Raw genomic sequence first — 14,039 nt, 5'->3', positions numbered from 1 at the left:
ATTCTAAATTCTTCCAGATTTGGTTTTCAAACATAAAATCCATCTTAAACTGTAATATGGTTTTCAACCATGTTTTCCCTTCCTCTTTGTGCATAGTATTTTAGTTTAGTTTTACTAGTCTTAGTTAAGAGTTTTAAACTGAAATATGTTTGACTTGGAGCTGAATGATTTTTGTGAATAAACGCTTGTATTTTGAACAGAATTTGTGGTGAATTTATTCCATGTATGTGCAGAAATAACTGTTTGACCATGATTAGTGCTCAAATCACTCTTTCATTTATTGTTCTAACACACAGTTAGTAGGGCGTGTGTTCATAAACAGTATATAATAGCCCAAATAATATCTGATTAAATAAGATATTTATCACCCCTACCAGAGGGAAATACACATCTTAAAGTATCAGAAAATATCAGTTCCCAAACTGGCTGGGAATAGAATAGGACAGTTATCCACAACATATGGCATCCAACCTGGATGGGCATTGAACATAAAATCACAACAGATTTATTTTAAAATCAGTTTTCGAGGTGGTTGTCAAAAAAAATACATGAAACATAATGTGAAGCAAAATAGATTATTTTTATAGACAATTTCAATTCAGTTTATTTCTATACCAACAATTCACATCTTGTCATCTCAAGGCACTTTACAGTTCCCCAGATCATACAGTCAGATTGATTCAAAGTTTTCTATCTAAGGAAAACCAGTTGATTGCATCGACTCATTGTGTCAAAGGCAATCCCTCACACTAAGCATGCTTGTAGCAACAGTGGAGAGCAAAAACCCCCTTTTCACAGGAAGAAACCTCCAGCAGAACCAGGCTCAGTGTGAGTGGCCATCTGCTGAGGCTGACTGGGGTTCAAGGAGACAGAAGCAGAACTCGACATAGAAAAGCCAACTGTAAACCAGTCCCACAAGCGGCCCCATCCAGGAACCCAGGCAGACGAGCTCTGAGCCAGCTACCATGTCAGAGGATGAAGAGAACATCCAGCCAGTCACAGTCAGAGAAACAGGACTACTCTGAAAAACAGGCCGAAAATTGAAAATATAATTTTCTTTTCAGTTTTGCAATCAATAATCTATTAAGTTTGCTCATTGGTTCATTTGATTCCAAAGTCATATATTATGAATATTTAAAAATGAAACCAAACTGGAAAAGGGAACTTTTTTCAACGGTTTATTAAAATAAGATGTTTCTTTCTGTTTTCACTCGGTAAAGAAAAACAAACTGGGTTTAAACTCTCACACAGCACAGACGTGCCAAAATGCTCCTCCATCTTCCATGAACAGTTGTAGTGCCTCAGCTTCACCATTTTCTCTTTTAGAATATGTAATCTTCCGTAAAATAAGATTCTTTAAGGGCAAGTAGAGACACATCGCGGGAGAAAAGGCTGAGCTGAGAAGCTGCAGGCCGGTCGGTCGGAGCGCACATGCTCAGTGGGATTATTGTTGTTGCTTTTTTTTTCAAGCAGAGGCTTTAAGAGCGCTGCTGCTGCTGCTGACAGGAGCAGAGCAGAGAGGCTGAGCTGAGAGCACCAACAGAGGGGGAGAGCTGCAGAAGCTGCCAGATGAGCCATCCCTGACAGCTGCAGACCCGGCTCTATGCTGGGCACCCGCAGCGCCAGGCAGCGCATCCATCTGGGCCGCTCCCTTCTCATCAACTCCTCTTTACACTCCATTTTTTTATACATCTTCCTACTTTTATTTGTTTAATATTTTTATATAAGCATTTCCATTATGGTGCTGGGCAAAGTTAAGGCCCTGGCGGTCTACTTTGACTGCCTGAACGAGAACAACCTGCCCGTGTTCTCCGGGGGAGACCTGGTCTCCGGCAGGGTGGTGGTGGAGGTGACCGGGGACGTGCGCGTCAAGAGGCTGGACATCACCGCCCGGGGGGTCGCCAAAGTCCGCTGGACGGAGTCGAGAAACGCCGGAGCCAACACGGCTTACACCCAGAACTACACGGAGGAGGTGGAATACCTGCATCACTGCGACACCCTGATCGGAGAGGAGAGAGGTAAGAGGAGAGGAGTCTGTGCGCAAACTTCTGGAAACTTGGTGGAAGCAGAGCGCGCGGTCCATCAGCCGCAGTGGTACTGATGCAACAGCTGATGCCCGGAGCGCAGCTCCTCTGCTCAGCCTGTTCATCTGTACACACTCTATGATCAGCAGCAGGGATGGAAACAGACGATTTTCCTCTCATTTCTGACCACTTTGGGTTTTATTATCGTGGCTTCTGTCGAGGGTGGCGGAAAACTCAGACAAAAGTTACCAGCGCTTCGAATAAACATTAAAATCATAAAAAAACACAAAGTGATCGTCAGGGTTTTTAGTCTCAGATCAACTTTCCTTCATAAATACACAAGGAAAGAGGATTTTTAGAGCTGACATCATTGATAAGAACAGATCTGGCTACTCCCTTTGTTAGAAGCGGTTCAAACCTGTTCAGAAACTGCCAGAGACGGGGGAGGGGAGGGGAGAGCTGTGTGTGTGTGTGTGTGGAGGGAATTATGCCTCAGCTGCTGCCTCCACTTCACACTCTCCTGTTGTTCGGTTGCCTCGGTAATAAATAAAATAAGATGCAAAACAGACCGTTGAATTTAACCTTTTATGTAAATAAAAAGTGTCCAAGAAAGGTATGTTCACTACTGGCCCTGCAGCCGCACAGGGGTCATATTAGGGGCCCATGTGAGGGACCTCAGGTCATCTTGGATCCATGGGCCATGCTTTGGGGGAGAAAAGAAGAAAGATCAATTAAATAAATTTTTTTTATGCCTCATCTCCAATGCAGAATTCAAACACCTTTTTTGTAACAGTTAGAAACTAAATCGACAAATTAGTTTTCCTAAAGTCTGCGTTCATGTAAATAATTCATTTGCATCAAATTTGGATCCACATGCTTCATCATTTCTAGATATTCAATTACTGCTCTCAAAAAACAGTGGTTGTATTCCTCCTCATATATTTATATATGTAATTTATTTTTTATTTTTTTTGCAGTTTCTTTTAAATCTGTTCTTTTCATATGCATGCATAGCTTGTATTTCCATTATTTCAATTTGTTGCTGGTTGCTCTGGTGAGTCAGTCAAATATATTTCTAGTCTGTTCTTTTACCCTCATTTTTACCACATAGTACTATGGCTCTCCAGTTTCATATATAAACGCAATTACAAATTTGTAAGAAAATCAAAAGAATTGTTGGTTTTCTCTTAGACAAACCGAGTCTGAATAAAAAAATAATAATGAAGATGTGTATGACAGGCAGCTACACAGCTGATTAAAATAATTATTGCCCATTTTAGGTTTGTTTTCTATTAATCACTTTGACCAAGTTGATGAGTTATTTCCATGGACCATACAATAGTGTGGATGTGTGCTTTAACTGAATGGGTAACCTGACTTAATATAATCTATTCCTCGAATGTGATCAAATTAATATTTTATACTGATAAAGGGTCACGTACACGTTTGAAAATTTGCTTTTTTTCATGGGATTCTATAAATCCAGGATGTGCCACTTTTTTCTCCAGCAGCAAACAAAGATGACCATTAGGTTATGGAACCCTGTAGGAAAAGCATTATTGGCTGAAATGAAGCAGCCATTAAGGGTGTTTGTCAGTGAAGAGTTCGCGTGAGAACAGCAGGTCCACCTGAAGTTCATCTTTTGAGTAACAACACCCTTCCTCCCTGCCTCACCCCTTCCTACTCCTTCTCAGGCCCAACACTGTACGACTCTGCCTCTGTGGGCAGGGACTCGCGTCTGAGTAGCCAATCAGCGCACGTTCCTTTATATGCGTCTTACGTCCCTGACCAATGAGAGGTCGAGTAGCGATGCGCTCGTTGGAGTTTCCAGCTCGAGTGAGCTGCTCAGTCTGGTTCATACCGGTCTACTCCTGCTTGAGCTGCGCTGCCGGTGACTGGGCCCGCGCGCACGCCCGCGCGCGCACTAACGTCCTCTCACTCAGCCGCACACACGAAGCCTCCCCGCTCTGGTCACGCGCGCACACTGCAGAGATGCAGGATGAGGTGGCAGGAAGCGAGAAGCGGCGGGGTGGACTGAATACTCTTACACAACTGAGCTGATAGATGACACCAGAGATGAGGAAGTGAAGAAGGTCATGACGTTTCCCCTCCTCTGCTGCTGCACGCTCTGCCACACATGTTGATAGTTTATTTAGGACCGCGTGGGATTCTGAAAAAGCTTCAGATTAAAGAACGGCATCCATTGAAGTACATGGAAAATGATACAACTTATATAATTAGTTACTTTAACACAATTGTTTTATGTCCCACCCTGCTAACATGAAACAACTGTGTTAAAGTAACTAGATATGATTAAGTAAAAGGAAAACAATTTTAGCATAATTTCTTTCAGTGTGTGTTATAATAAAGCATTTTTTGTTCATCTATTTTTTTTGGAAAACTTTATTCACTTATTCAAATTTTCTGTAGGCCTCCATAATTCCTAACATTTAGTTTTTTTATATTTTCTACAAGCAGCCAGTGTAATTGTCCTTTCAGCTTTACATTAAACCACAAATAATTACCAAGATTTAAAGCTGAATGGTAGGGTTAATTCTACGTATTAATATAATAATAAATTAATACAGTTATTAGAATCAATTCAGTTTATTTCTATAGCACCAATTCACAACACATGTCATCTCAGGGCACTTTACAGTTCATCAGATCATACAGTCAAATTGATTCAATTAACAAAAGAAGCCAAATGACCCCATTCCAAAGGAAAGGACCCGTTCGTCCGTTTCAATTTACATGTTTTCAAAACTGAAAACATTTAAATTAAAAAAGACTGAATTGAAAAAGTTACCTGGATGGAAAGCAAAACGTCTTCAGAATGGGAAATTATTAAATTAAAGTTAATACGCCAAGTTTAACTATTAAAATGGGAATATTATTTCTTTTCTTCTCTGTAGTGCAAAACATAAAATCTAAACTTGGACAGGAAACAAATATTTTACACACGATTAAAAAAAATCTCTGAAGAAAAGGCCAACATAATTGAGCTGTTTTTTCCTTTGAGTGTGCTCTCCAGATACTGTGACTTTTTACCTGAATTAAATGTTAACATGTTTTATGAGCATAAATGTTAAGGAGTTCCTGAGACTTCATGCTATCAGACAGAAGATTTGAACGCTTGCTATCTGTGTTTCAGACGAAGATGCTCTGGAGGAGGGCATGACTGTGCTGCACGCCGGCCTGCATGAGTTTGCTTTCAGCTTCAACCTGCCTCAGATGTGAGTGTGTACAGAGTGTTCTCAGTTTATTCTGCATGAACCGACCATTTTAGAATCTATAGGGCTGCCTTACAGCAGCTTTTTTTGATCAGATGTTTCTCTGGCAAAGCTACAGAGGTTTCCTTTTATGTTGGTTATCTGAGTCCCTCTTTGGGGCCTTTGAAGGTGCCCCGCACCTCTGCCTAAAGCCTTATTTAAACTAACTAACCGTATTTAAAGCAATTAAAACTAACCCTGTCTCAGGGAGCCACAGTTAGGGAAATATGTTGGATCGGCAAGTTTTAGCTCTGAAGAAAAAGGCAGGAATTTGAGCTGGACCACCCAGTTTTCTGACCCCCTCCTCTTTTCTCTCTCCTGCAGGGCTCTGGCCACCTCCTTTGAGGGGAAGCATGGCAATGTGAGGTACTGGGTGAAGGCTGAGCTGCACCGCCACTGGCTGCTGCCTGTTAAAGTCAAGAAGGAGTTCATTGTCTTCGAACACATTGACATCAACACGCCTCTCCTGCTGGTAGGAGCTGCTTCCTCTCGGAAAACCATCAGCGTGTTAAAGTGTGTCGCCCGCGGCTAAATCTGATAATGTGTGTGAGCAGGCACCTCAGGCTGGAACAAAGGAGAAGACGCTGTGCTGCTGGTTCTGCGCCTCGGGTCCAATTTCCCTCAGTGCCAAAATAGAGCGAAAGGGGTACACACCAGGTGAGCCACGCCTCTTCTTTAAAATTCATCCTGCTCTTCCTCTCAGTATTCCCCTCTAAAGTTTCACCTATGTCCCTTCCTCTCTCAGTCTGACAGACTGATCTCTTCTCCCCTTTCTCCCAGGTGAGTCCATTCAGATCTTTGCCGAGGTGGAAAACTGTTCATCTCGTGTCGTGGTGCCCAAAGCGGCGCTCTACCAGACACAGACCTTCTTTGCCAAGGGCAAGGGGAGGCAGATCCAACAGTTGGTGTCCAACCTTCGGGGAGAGCCTCTCCAGCAAGGGAAGAGCCAAAGCTGGGAGGGCAAGCTGCTCAAGATCCCCCCGGTGTCCCCCTCCATACTGGACTGCCCCATCATCAGAGTGGAGTACGCCCTTGTGGTGAGTAATCCTTATTCTCTGGATATTTGCTAATAGCTGTTTCCATACACAATAAATTAGCTGTTCAGACTTTCTGGGACTCCTTCATTCAATTAAGGTCAGTTTATTTCTATAGCACCAATTCACAACACATGTCACACTAAGCATGCTTGTAGTGACAGTAGGGAGGAAAAACTCCCTTTTAACAGGAAGAAACTTCCAGCAGAACCAGGCTCAGAGCGGCCATCTGCTGAGGCTGACTGGGGGTCAAGGAGACAGACTTTATTAAAAGATTGACTTGTGACAAACTGTAAAATTAGAGCCTTTCATTCTCAAACACAGGTTGCTTCTATTACAAATATATATATATATCTAATATTGGAAAAGATGAAAAGCTTTAATAAACCTCTAAAATGTATATAATTGCACCAATTCCTTAATGACCTGGTGTTCCGATCAGACCAGCATACCCATATTCAATACCCGTTAACGAAAAATAAACTTTAAAATACCTCAACAAGCGTGTATCCCTTTAGCCATGAACAAAAAAAATATTTAATTACTTACTTTTTGGTGTCTTTTAAAGCGTATGGCGACCTGATCTTAAATTGCTTTTTTGTTGTACATGACTAAAGGGATATATGCCCAGTGAGGTATTTTAAAATCTATATTTCCTACAAAACTAAAGGGATAAACACAAATCTGATGTCTTGCGTGTGCACATTGATTAAGGTATGCTGATCTGACAGAACACCGGCCGAAATTTTGCTGGTATAATAATTAGCATTATGTCATCAGTTAGCGCTGCAGCTCCCCCTGTGGTAAATAATAGACCAAATTCACAGTAAGGATGTGGGAAAAAAATCGACTTGGCAATATATCTTGATTTTAGGCTCCCTGATATAATATTGATCTTCCAGTTCCTAGAATCGATTTTTTAAAAAGGCAAACATTTTTACCTTAAACAGCGAAGGAAAGGGGCTACCTCTGCACGCAACTCTAGCAGATGGCGCTGTGGAGCATTTAGCTGGCGCAGAGCCATATATGTAGTTGAGGCAGTCACAGTGGAAGACATGGATTGACTCAAACACCATGGATACCACAATAATTAAATGATCAATATGTTCTGATTGACTTTTACAGCACTTGCTTTTTTATTTACACATTTAATTTGATAGCAGGGAAAATATCTCAATATATAGTGATTTGCAATATCATGATAAAATCGTATTGCGACGCAATTATTGTGACACATGTCGCAATACCCATGCTGATACTCACCCCTAATTCGCTGAAACTAAAGTTATGTAGAAACATAAACATTAAGATGCTGATAAACTGTTTTTAGCTGTAAAACGGTTATGAAGCACAGCTGGCGATCGCAGGAAGTCAGAAGAGCAGGAGATTGAAAACAAACTGAAATCTCTTTGCTTTTTTTAAATTCTTTTATTTTATTCCAATGGCAACCAAAGGGGTGGATACTTATCATTAGCCAACTTTTTTTTATTATTGTTGAAAATGATTCAATTACAAAAGCCAACTATAAGCAGTTTATCAGCCTTTTATTTACACCCAACAAAGGAGAGTAGATATTCTGCAGGGATTGACAGTAACTCATATTTTTGACATTGAATATTGAATCCTGTCTTTCCAGATGTGCAGTTATCTTCATAAGCTAATTAATATTCTGGTAATCCACATTCAAAACATTTTGCTCAGAGCTAATAAAGCTTTATGGCTCGGTATCCATGCATGACGGTTTCTTTGTTTTCACCTCTCTCCGGCGTCTTGAACTTCAGCTCAGTTGATATATTTTGGGTAAAGTGATATGAGGGCGCTGTTCAGGGCTCCATTGTTTGATGTTTTTACTGGAGAAAGGCTGGATAACAAGGTTAAGATGTTTTAGGCAGCAGGGGGGTTAGACGCCCGGTGTGTTTATATTACATGAACGTGTTTCTTTTATTGTGGGTCAGCATAGTGACGGTGCCTGCAGTGTGTCTGTTTCACTGCCTGCAGCTGGATTGCATCAACACAAACAGACACCAGTGGCCCCTGCTAAGCTGAGAACATGTCCTTCTCCCTCGTCTCCTCAGGTGTATGTGGACATTCCCGGCGGGTTGAACCTGTCCCTTTCGTTGCCTTTGGTCATCGGCACCATTCCGCTCCATGCTTGCTCCACCCGCACCTCCAGCATCAGCAGCAGTTGTAGCTCCGCGAGCTGGATGGGTCTGCCAGAAAGACCTGAGGGTATGTACAAGCCACTATGTGGGGTACTTTTCTCAACTGGAGAGGCTTTTCAGAACAGAACCATATCTTACCCCTGCTTGTCCTCTGCAGCTCCGCCAAGCTACAGCGATCTGGCAATATCAGAGGCTCACAGGCGGAACTGCCTGCAGGGGAGTGATAGGTCTGATGGGGTGGGAGAGGACCAAGGATCTATGCTGACATACATCACAGAGTTCAGATATCTTCCCCCGCCACTCTACTCTGAGGTACAGTAAACACACTTACAAACGCATGTACGCAAATTAGTTTTTCAGCGCCGTTGATGACGTAGTAAACATTAAAAAAAGGAAAAATTTCTTATAAAAACACAAATAAGAACCTGAGAGCAATTGGCAAAATACTGAACTGGAAAACTGAAAAATAAAGGTTACAATAAAATAATCTAAAATGTTGTCATGTGTCTCTAAAATAAAAAGTTTAACACAAAAACAAAAATAGATTCCACAAAATAAGCCATATAATATATTTGTAAAAATGTGTTGGTTTGTTTGTTTGGTTTTTTTTGCAGAAAAAATAGCATTCTTTGCTAAATGATAGCAAGTATTACTGATTAGGTAAAGTTTATGTATGCAGAACCCTTTAAAGCTTCACAGTTCATTCACTTCAAACGCGTTTCATAGGATCTGATGAAAACAAAAGTTAGTTTTAAGTTTGAGGCATGAAAGTAAACATTGCTGGAATATCCAGCATAACATTTTCTGCCTTCATCTGCCAGATTAACGACACACAGAATATTTTCCGAAGCCTTCCTGCCGTCACAGATAATAAATTATTTTTATGAAGTTCGAGTTAACATCATGTCATGCAGGGGGGTGGAGGATTTACCATTAGGCAATACTAGGTAGTTGCCTAGGACCCCAAGTTACTGGGGGGCTCATAACACTCTCTTTGCATTTATGGTTAATACAACTATAATTTTTGTGCACATTACTGATGTTTTTGATAAAATTCCTTTACTTAAAATGACATCATAATGCTTATAATATTGAGTGTGTCTCAGCCCCCCCTTCAGTGTCCACCATATTGGATCAGTCCATTTGCTGCACATGTTCAGAAAAGTCCGAACAGACAGCAGCAAACCATTTGAATACAAACGATGCAAAGAGCAGTTTTGCCAACTTAGCGCTTTAGTTGCTACCGTATATTTAGCCACTTTTCAGACCCCTCTAGAACTTTGATTTCTAAAAAGCTCCTAGCGCCAAATCTAGAGACTTTTTTTTCTGCTACTGGAGACTTTGGAGACAAAAGCAGCGAACTCTGCTCTCCAGAGCAAGTAGATTGGTAACCCCGCCTCCTGCTCTCCTCTATCTTGTCTGCTGTCATGATTTATACAGATATTATTTCATCCAAATGAAAAATGGAGAACAGATAAGCAGATCGTGGCTTGTCTACAGTGAAAAGAAGGACTGGGTTATTTACTATTTCTGTCGCCTTTTTGGAAACACAGGAAGGAGCAATCAGCTAAGTGAGCTTAGTGCTTGGAGGAAATCTCTCATTTCTTTTGAGACGGCATGAAAAGTCAACTGAGTACAAATCAGAGAGGAAAACAAGAAAAAAAGGGAGAAGAAGAGAGGGACAAAACGTAACATGTATGTTTATTCTATTAAAATTTCAGTATCTGTATAAAGGGTCTGTTTTATATGTTGTCTTCTCAATTCAGAGGGTCCCCTGCCTGTTTTTGCCTAGGGCCCCAAATTCCTCAGATCTGCCCCTGGTTATGTGTGCTAGAGAGAAGCTGCTGTTAAACCTTGTTTTACTTTATAAAATAGAAAGACAAAAGGATTATAAAGGTGACAATAAACTAGAGCCCAAACAAATTTTCTTATGTGTTTCTTCTGAAGAATTTAGATCTGAAAGGCATATAAGAACTTGTCGATATCAGGATAATAAATGAAAAGAAACCATTAATCCCCAAAGCATCAGCTGGTTTATGCATAATTTATATAAAGTAAAAGACAAAGAAAGAATATTTTATCCTGTTAGGAGGAAGCAACAGGATCCATACATAACAGTCATCTAAGTAGAGTCAAAGTATCCATCCTGATTTTTCCTTCCTTCCCTCCTCAGGTGGACCCTTACCCTGACACAGTGGAGGTCTGCACTACTGCAGATGTCAGACGACCTGATATGTGTCCGTCCCGCTGAGAGGATCCTCGAAAAAGTCTCCGCAAATGAGACAGGATCAAACTCACCCGGAATTCCTGAAGGATTTCCCAACAGTATGTGTCACCGTAGATGTGGCTGGACCCTACCTGACCTGAGGACAGCCAGCTGATGGAGGAAGGCGGTGACCCACAGACCACATGGAGCATGATTACGCTTCCTGTCATCAAGACGAGGACACAAAGAGCGTCTTTTGGCAGCGCGCTGAGAAACTGTCCCTCTGCTGCTCAGAAGGCGTCTCCTCCTCCCTTATGGAGAAGTTTGCTCAGCTGTTTCCCTCTCTGAACGCCACGGGTCGACATGCTTCAGTAGACTTCAGAGTCTGTAGTACTCTCAGGGGCACATAAAGATGAACACTATCTCCACTGACACCATAGCTCTGGCCGGAAGGCGGAAACGATCTCTTATTTTAAGGCGAGGTGAAATTCACAGATTGTCCGACCCAAACCAGAAACAACGACTTACAGAAATGTGTCGCATCAACGACCAACTCAAGGGCTCTGAGCTCAGCTTGAGTTTGAATGTTTGTGTGTGTGAAAGGGTTACAGGGTGTGTGTGTCGATTTAAATGTTAAGACAAAGCACAACATGGACCAACCCAAACAGCGAACCACATGTTGCCTGTTGGTTTCTGCTCTGAGATGAGCTTGGTGTAGCTGCAGATTCTTCCACGTCAGATGGATGTTAGAAAAAAAAGAAAAGAAAAAGTATAAAATAAATGTTTACAAATGAATATACCAGATTAAGAATGTTCAAACACATAATATCTTCCACCTAAAGTTTCATATTACTAAGTGCAATATATTTTTTTACATTTTGAGTTCTTTTGCACTAGTTTTTTTCATGTACTCTGTCGCTGTTTATTCAATCTATGTGCATTATATATATATATATTATTGTCATGATCTTGTTGCTTTCACGATCAACTTTGGATTAAATAAAAAGGTTTATTTTCTAAAATAATCAATGGCTCCATCATTTGTTGCTGCAACAAGATACAATAACTGCTTTTGTTTTGTTTTTTTTAACCCTTTGAACTTTTCCACAAAAAAACTTCATTTGAATTTAAACAACTTGGCCGACATCAAACATTTTTGAAGAGAAAGGATTAATGTGTAGCTGTAAAGGTCATAAATACAACTTTTTCATAATTTTTTTTAAATTAACACATTAAAAGGTCATATAGAGTCGTTTAGGATTAAAGTATTCATTTTACACAAAAACGTATAAATAATAATAGCTGGGGTTTTTTTTTATTCGATGGCTCTAAAAACAGAAGTATTTACTTCCAGTTATGATGCCAAAGCCGATTCAGAACTAATGGGAAATGGTAATGATGAGACATGAGCCCAGATAATGATAGAGCTCAGAAACGGCAGATGACTTATGGACAAATTTTGAATTTCCAAATCTTATTGCTTTAACTTTGCTGATGAAAAGGACATTTTAAAAAGGATACATTACATGTAAGATTAGCACTTTGAGATTTTTCTTAATGAAAAGTGCGGTACAAATTGGATTTATTATTATTATTATTATTATTATTAAGATTAGCGGCTCGCTAGCTCATGTGGTAAGTCACCCCATCCTAAAACAGGGTTCTTATCCCAGCTGGGGGTAATGAGCTGCCAGGGTGGGACCTTAGGGAAGACCCTAATACGGTCGAGGGCATTTTGCTTGGAATCCTGGGGTTCTGAGTTCGAGCCCAACTCCCACCGACTGGGACTCTGAGTCCCTGAGCAAGATCCTTAAAGTCGTAGGGAAGCAGCTGTTCCGAATTCTACCGAGTGGTGCACGACTTTACACGAGTGAATAAAGTGAATTGATTGGTCGTTTATCAAGGGGGCAGGATTGTGGTGGAAGCTTCACAAGCAAGTTTGGTGTCTCGGAAGCATCTTGCTAACCAGTTAGCGACTTCATGCTAGTATTTAGCACTAAATTGGTGACTTAGAAACGACACTGTCAAGGAACGCTATGGACAGCGGAAACATGCAGGAGGAGGAGAGTTTAGTGTCGGAGGTCGTGGATGAGTCTCCTCCATCATCCATTTTTTATCAGAGGAGGAAAGCGGGGATGAAGATGTTGTGGAAGAGGACGCCAGGGCGGCAGAAGCTTGGTTTGGTGTAGAAGGCTTCCAGCCGTACATGTTTGAGCCCTTGCCTCGCAACGCTGCCAGTTCTGTTAGCTCTACGCCTGCTGAAGACACAGACGTCCATCCCCGTGAACACTGGGACGGAAGTCAATGGGAAAAGAATGATTCTTATTTCAACCGTTGCGTATATTAGCTGCAACATATGAATCCAGATGCTATGACCGGAGAAATTTGATTGACAGATGACTGTTGATATATGATTGGCTGGATTTAGGTGTTCAGGCTGACGTATAACTAACTGGCCTGCAGAAGATAATGAAAAAAAAAAAACAGATTTTAAGACAGGATTTTTTTTTTTTTTTATATAGAAATTTTCTAAATTTTGGGACAATATTGTCTGATAAAGAGTACATTTATATACATGTTTAAGCCGGAATGATTTGACATTTGAATATGACTTCCCTACGATGGGCTAAAAGCAGAGAGTTAATTTCGTTGCTCTTTACTTGTGACAGTTTAATGACAATAAAATGCTGGAAAATAAAAATAAAAAAGATTAGAGAAAAGACGAATGATAGAGAGATTGGGAGGGTCAGAGGTGAAGGAGATCACTGAAAGTGGAACAGTTGAAGAAACGAACAAAGATGAGGAAAATAACGTTAGCATAAGCGGTAAAGAGGAGGAAGTTTCAGTTGAAACTGATGGAGAAAATGAAGGCAGGCAGGGAATCTAGCCCTCCTGGTACTTTCTGTGGTTATTCTCTGTAGAGGTTCTAGTGCAGAGATGCAAGATTTGGTTCCTCTTTATGAGACGTTTAGCTGCCCAAATCCTAGATGTCTGAAATCTGAAATCCTGTGGTCTTTTCAGTTATTTTTCTGAATTTATTTTATTTTTATTTATTTTATAACTTATTTTTATTTATTTTATTTTTGTGTTGTCTCAATGTTTTCTTGATCCCATTTGGATATAAGAGATTTCTGATGTATTCACTGAAGAGGTCCAGCATTATCACCCTATCAAGGCCTTTCTGTGCCTCCTTTGCCCCTCATGTAAAATTTTCTCAAATGTGTGATAACTGTGATACTATTATTGGGATGTCAAACCCAAGTTTTCCTTGATGTTTTCCTTAAATGTTCTGAACTAACCTAAACTAACCTAAACCTAAAACCATAAATTTACTGGTTTGC

The 14,039-nt window shown here is 40.7% G+C and overlaps 1 protein-coding gene across 1 annotated transcript; it reads left to right on the top strand.

The window, feature by feature from the left end:
- The first annotated feature begins 1,502 nt into the window (after positions 1–1,502).
- On the top strand, positions 1,503–11,447 carry LOC107090583 (arrestin domain-containing protein 3-like). Its single transcript, XM_015384045.1, has 8 exons — positions 1,503–2,018; positions 5,179–5,260; positions 5,621–5,768; positions 5,851–5,953; positions 6,077–6,333; positions 8,406–8,559; positions 8,650–8,804; positions 10,666–11,447. Exons 1-8 carry the CDS (start codon positions 1,739–1,741, stop codon positions 10,741–10,743), a joined length of 1,257 nt encoding a protein of 418 aa, XP_015239531.1. The 5' UTR covers positions 1,503–1,738; the 3' UTR covers positions 10,744–11,447.
- Positions 11,448–14,039: the final 2,592 nt, after the last annotated feature.

Source organism: Cyprinodon variegatus, unplaced genomic scaffold (assembly GCF_000732505.1).
Source record: "Cyprinodon variegatus isolate N-32 unplaced genomic scaffold, C_variegatus-1.0 Scaffold300, whole genome shotgun sequence".
NCBI classification, from domain to species: Eukaryota; Metazoa; Chordata; class Actinopteri; order Cyprinodontiformes; family Cyprinodontidae; genus Cyprinodon; species Cyprinodon variegatus.
Note: the sequence above shows the minus strand (reverse complement) of the source record. Positions and strands in the feature narration are given on the sequence as shown.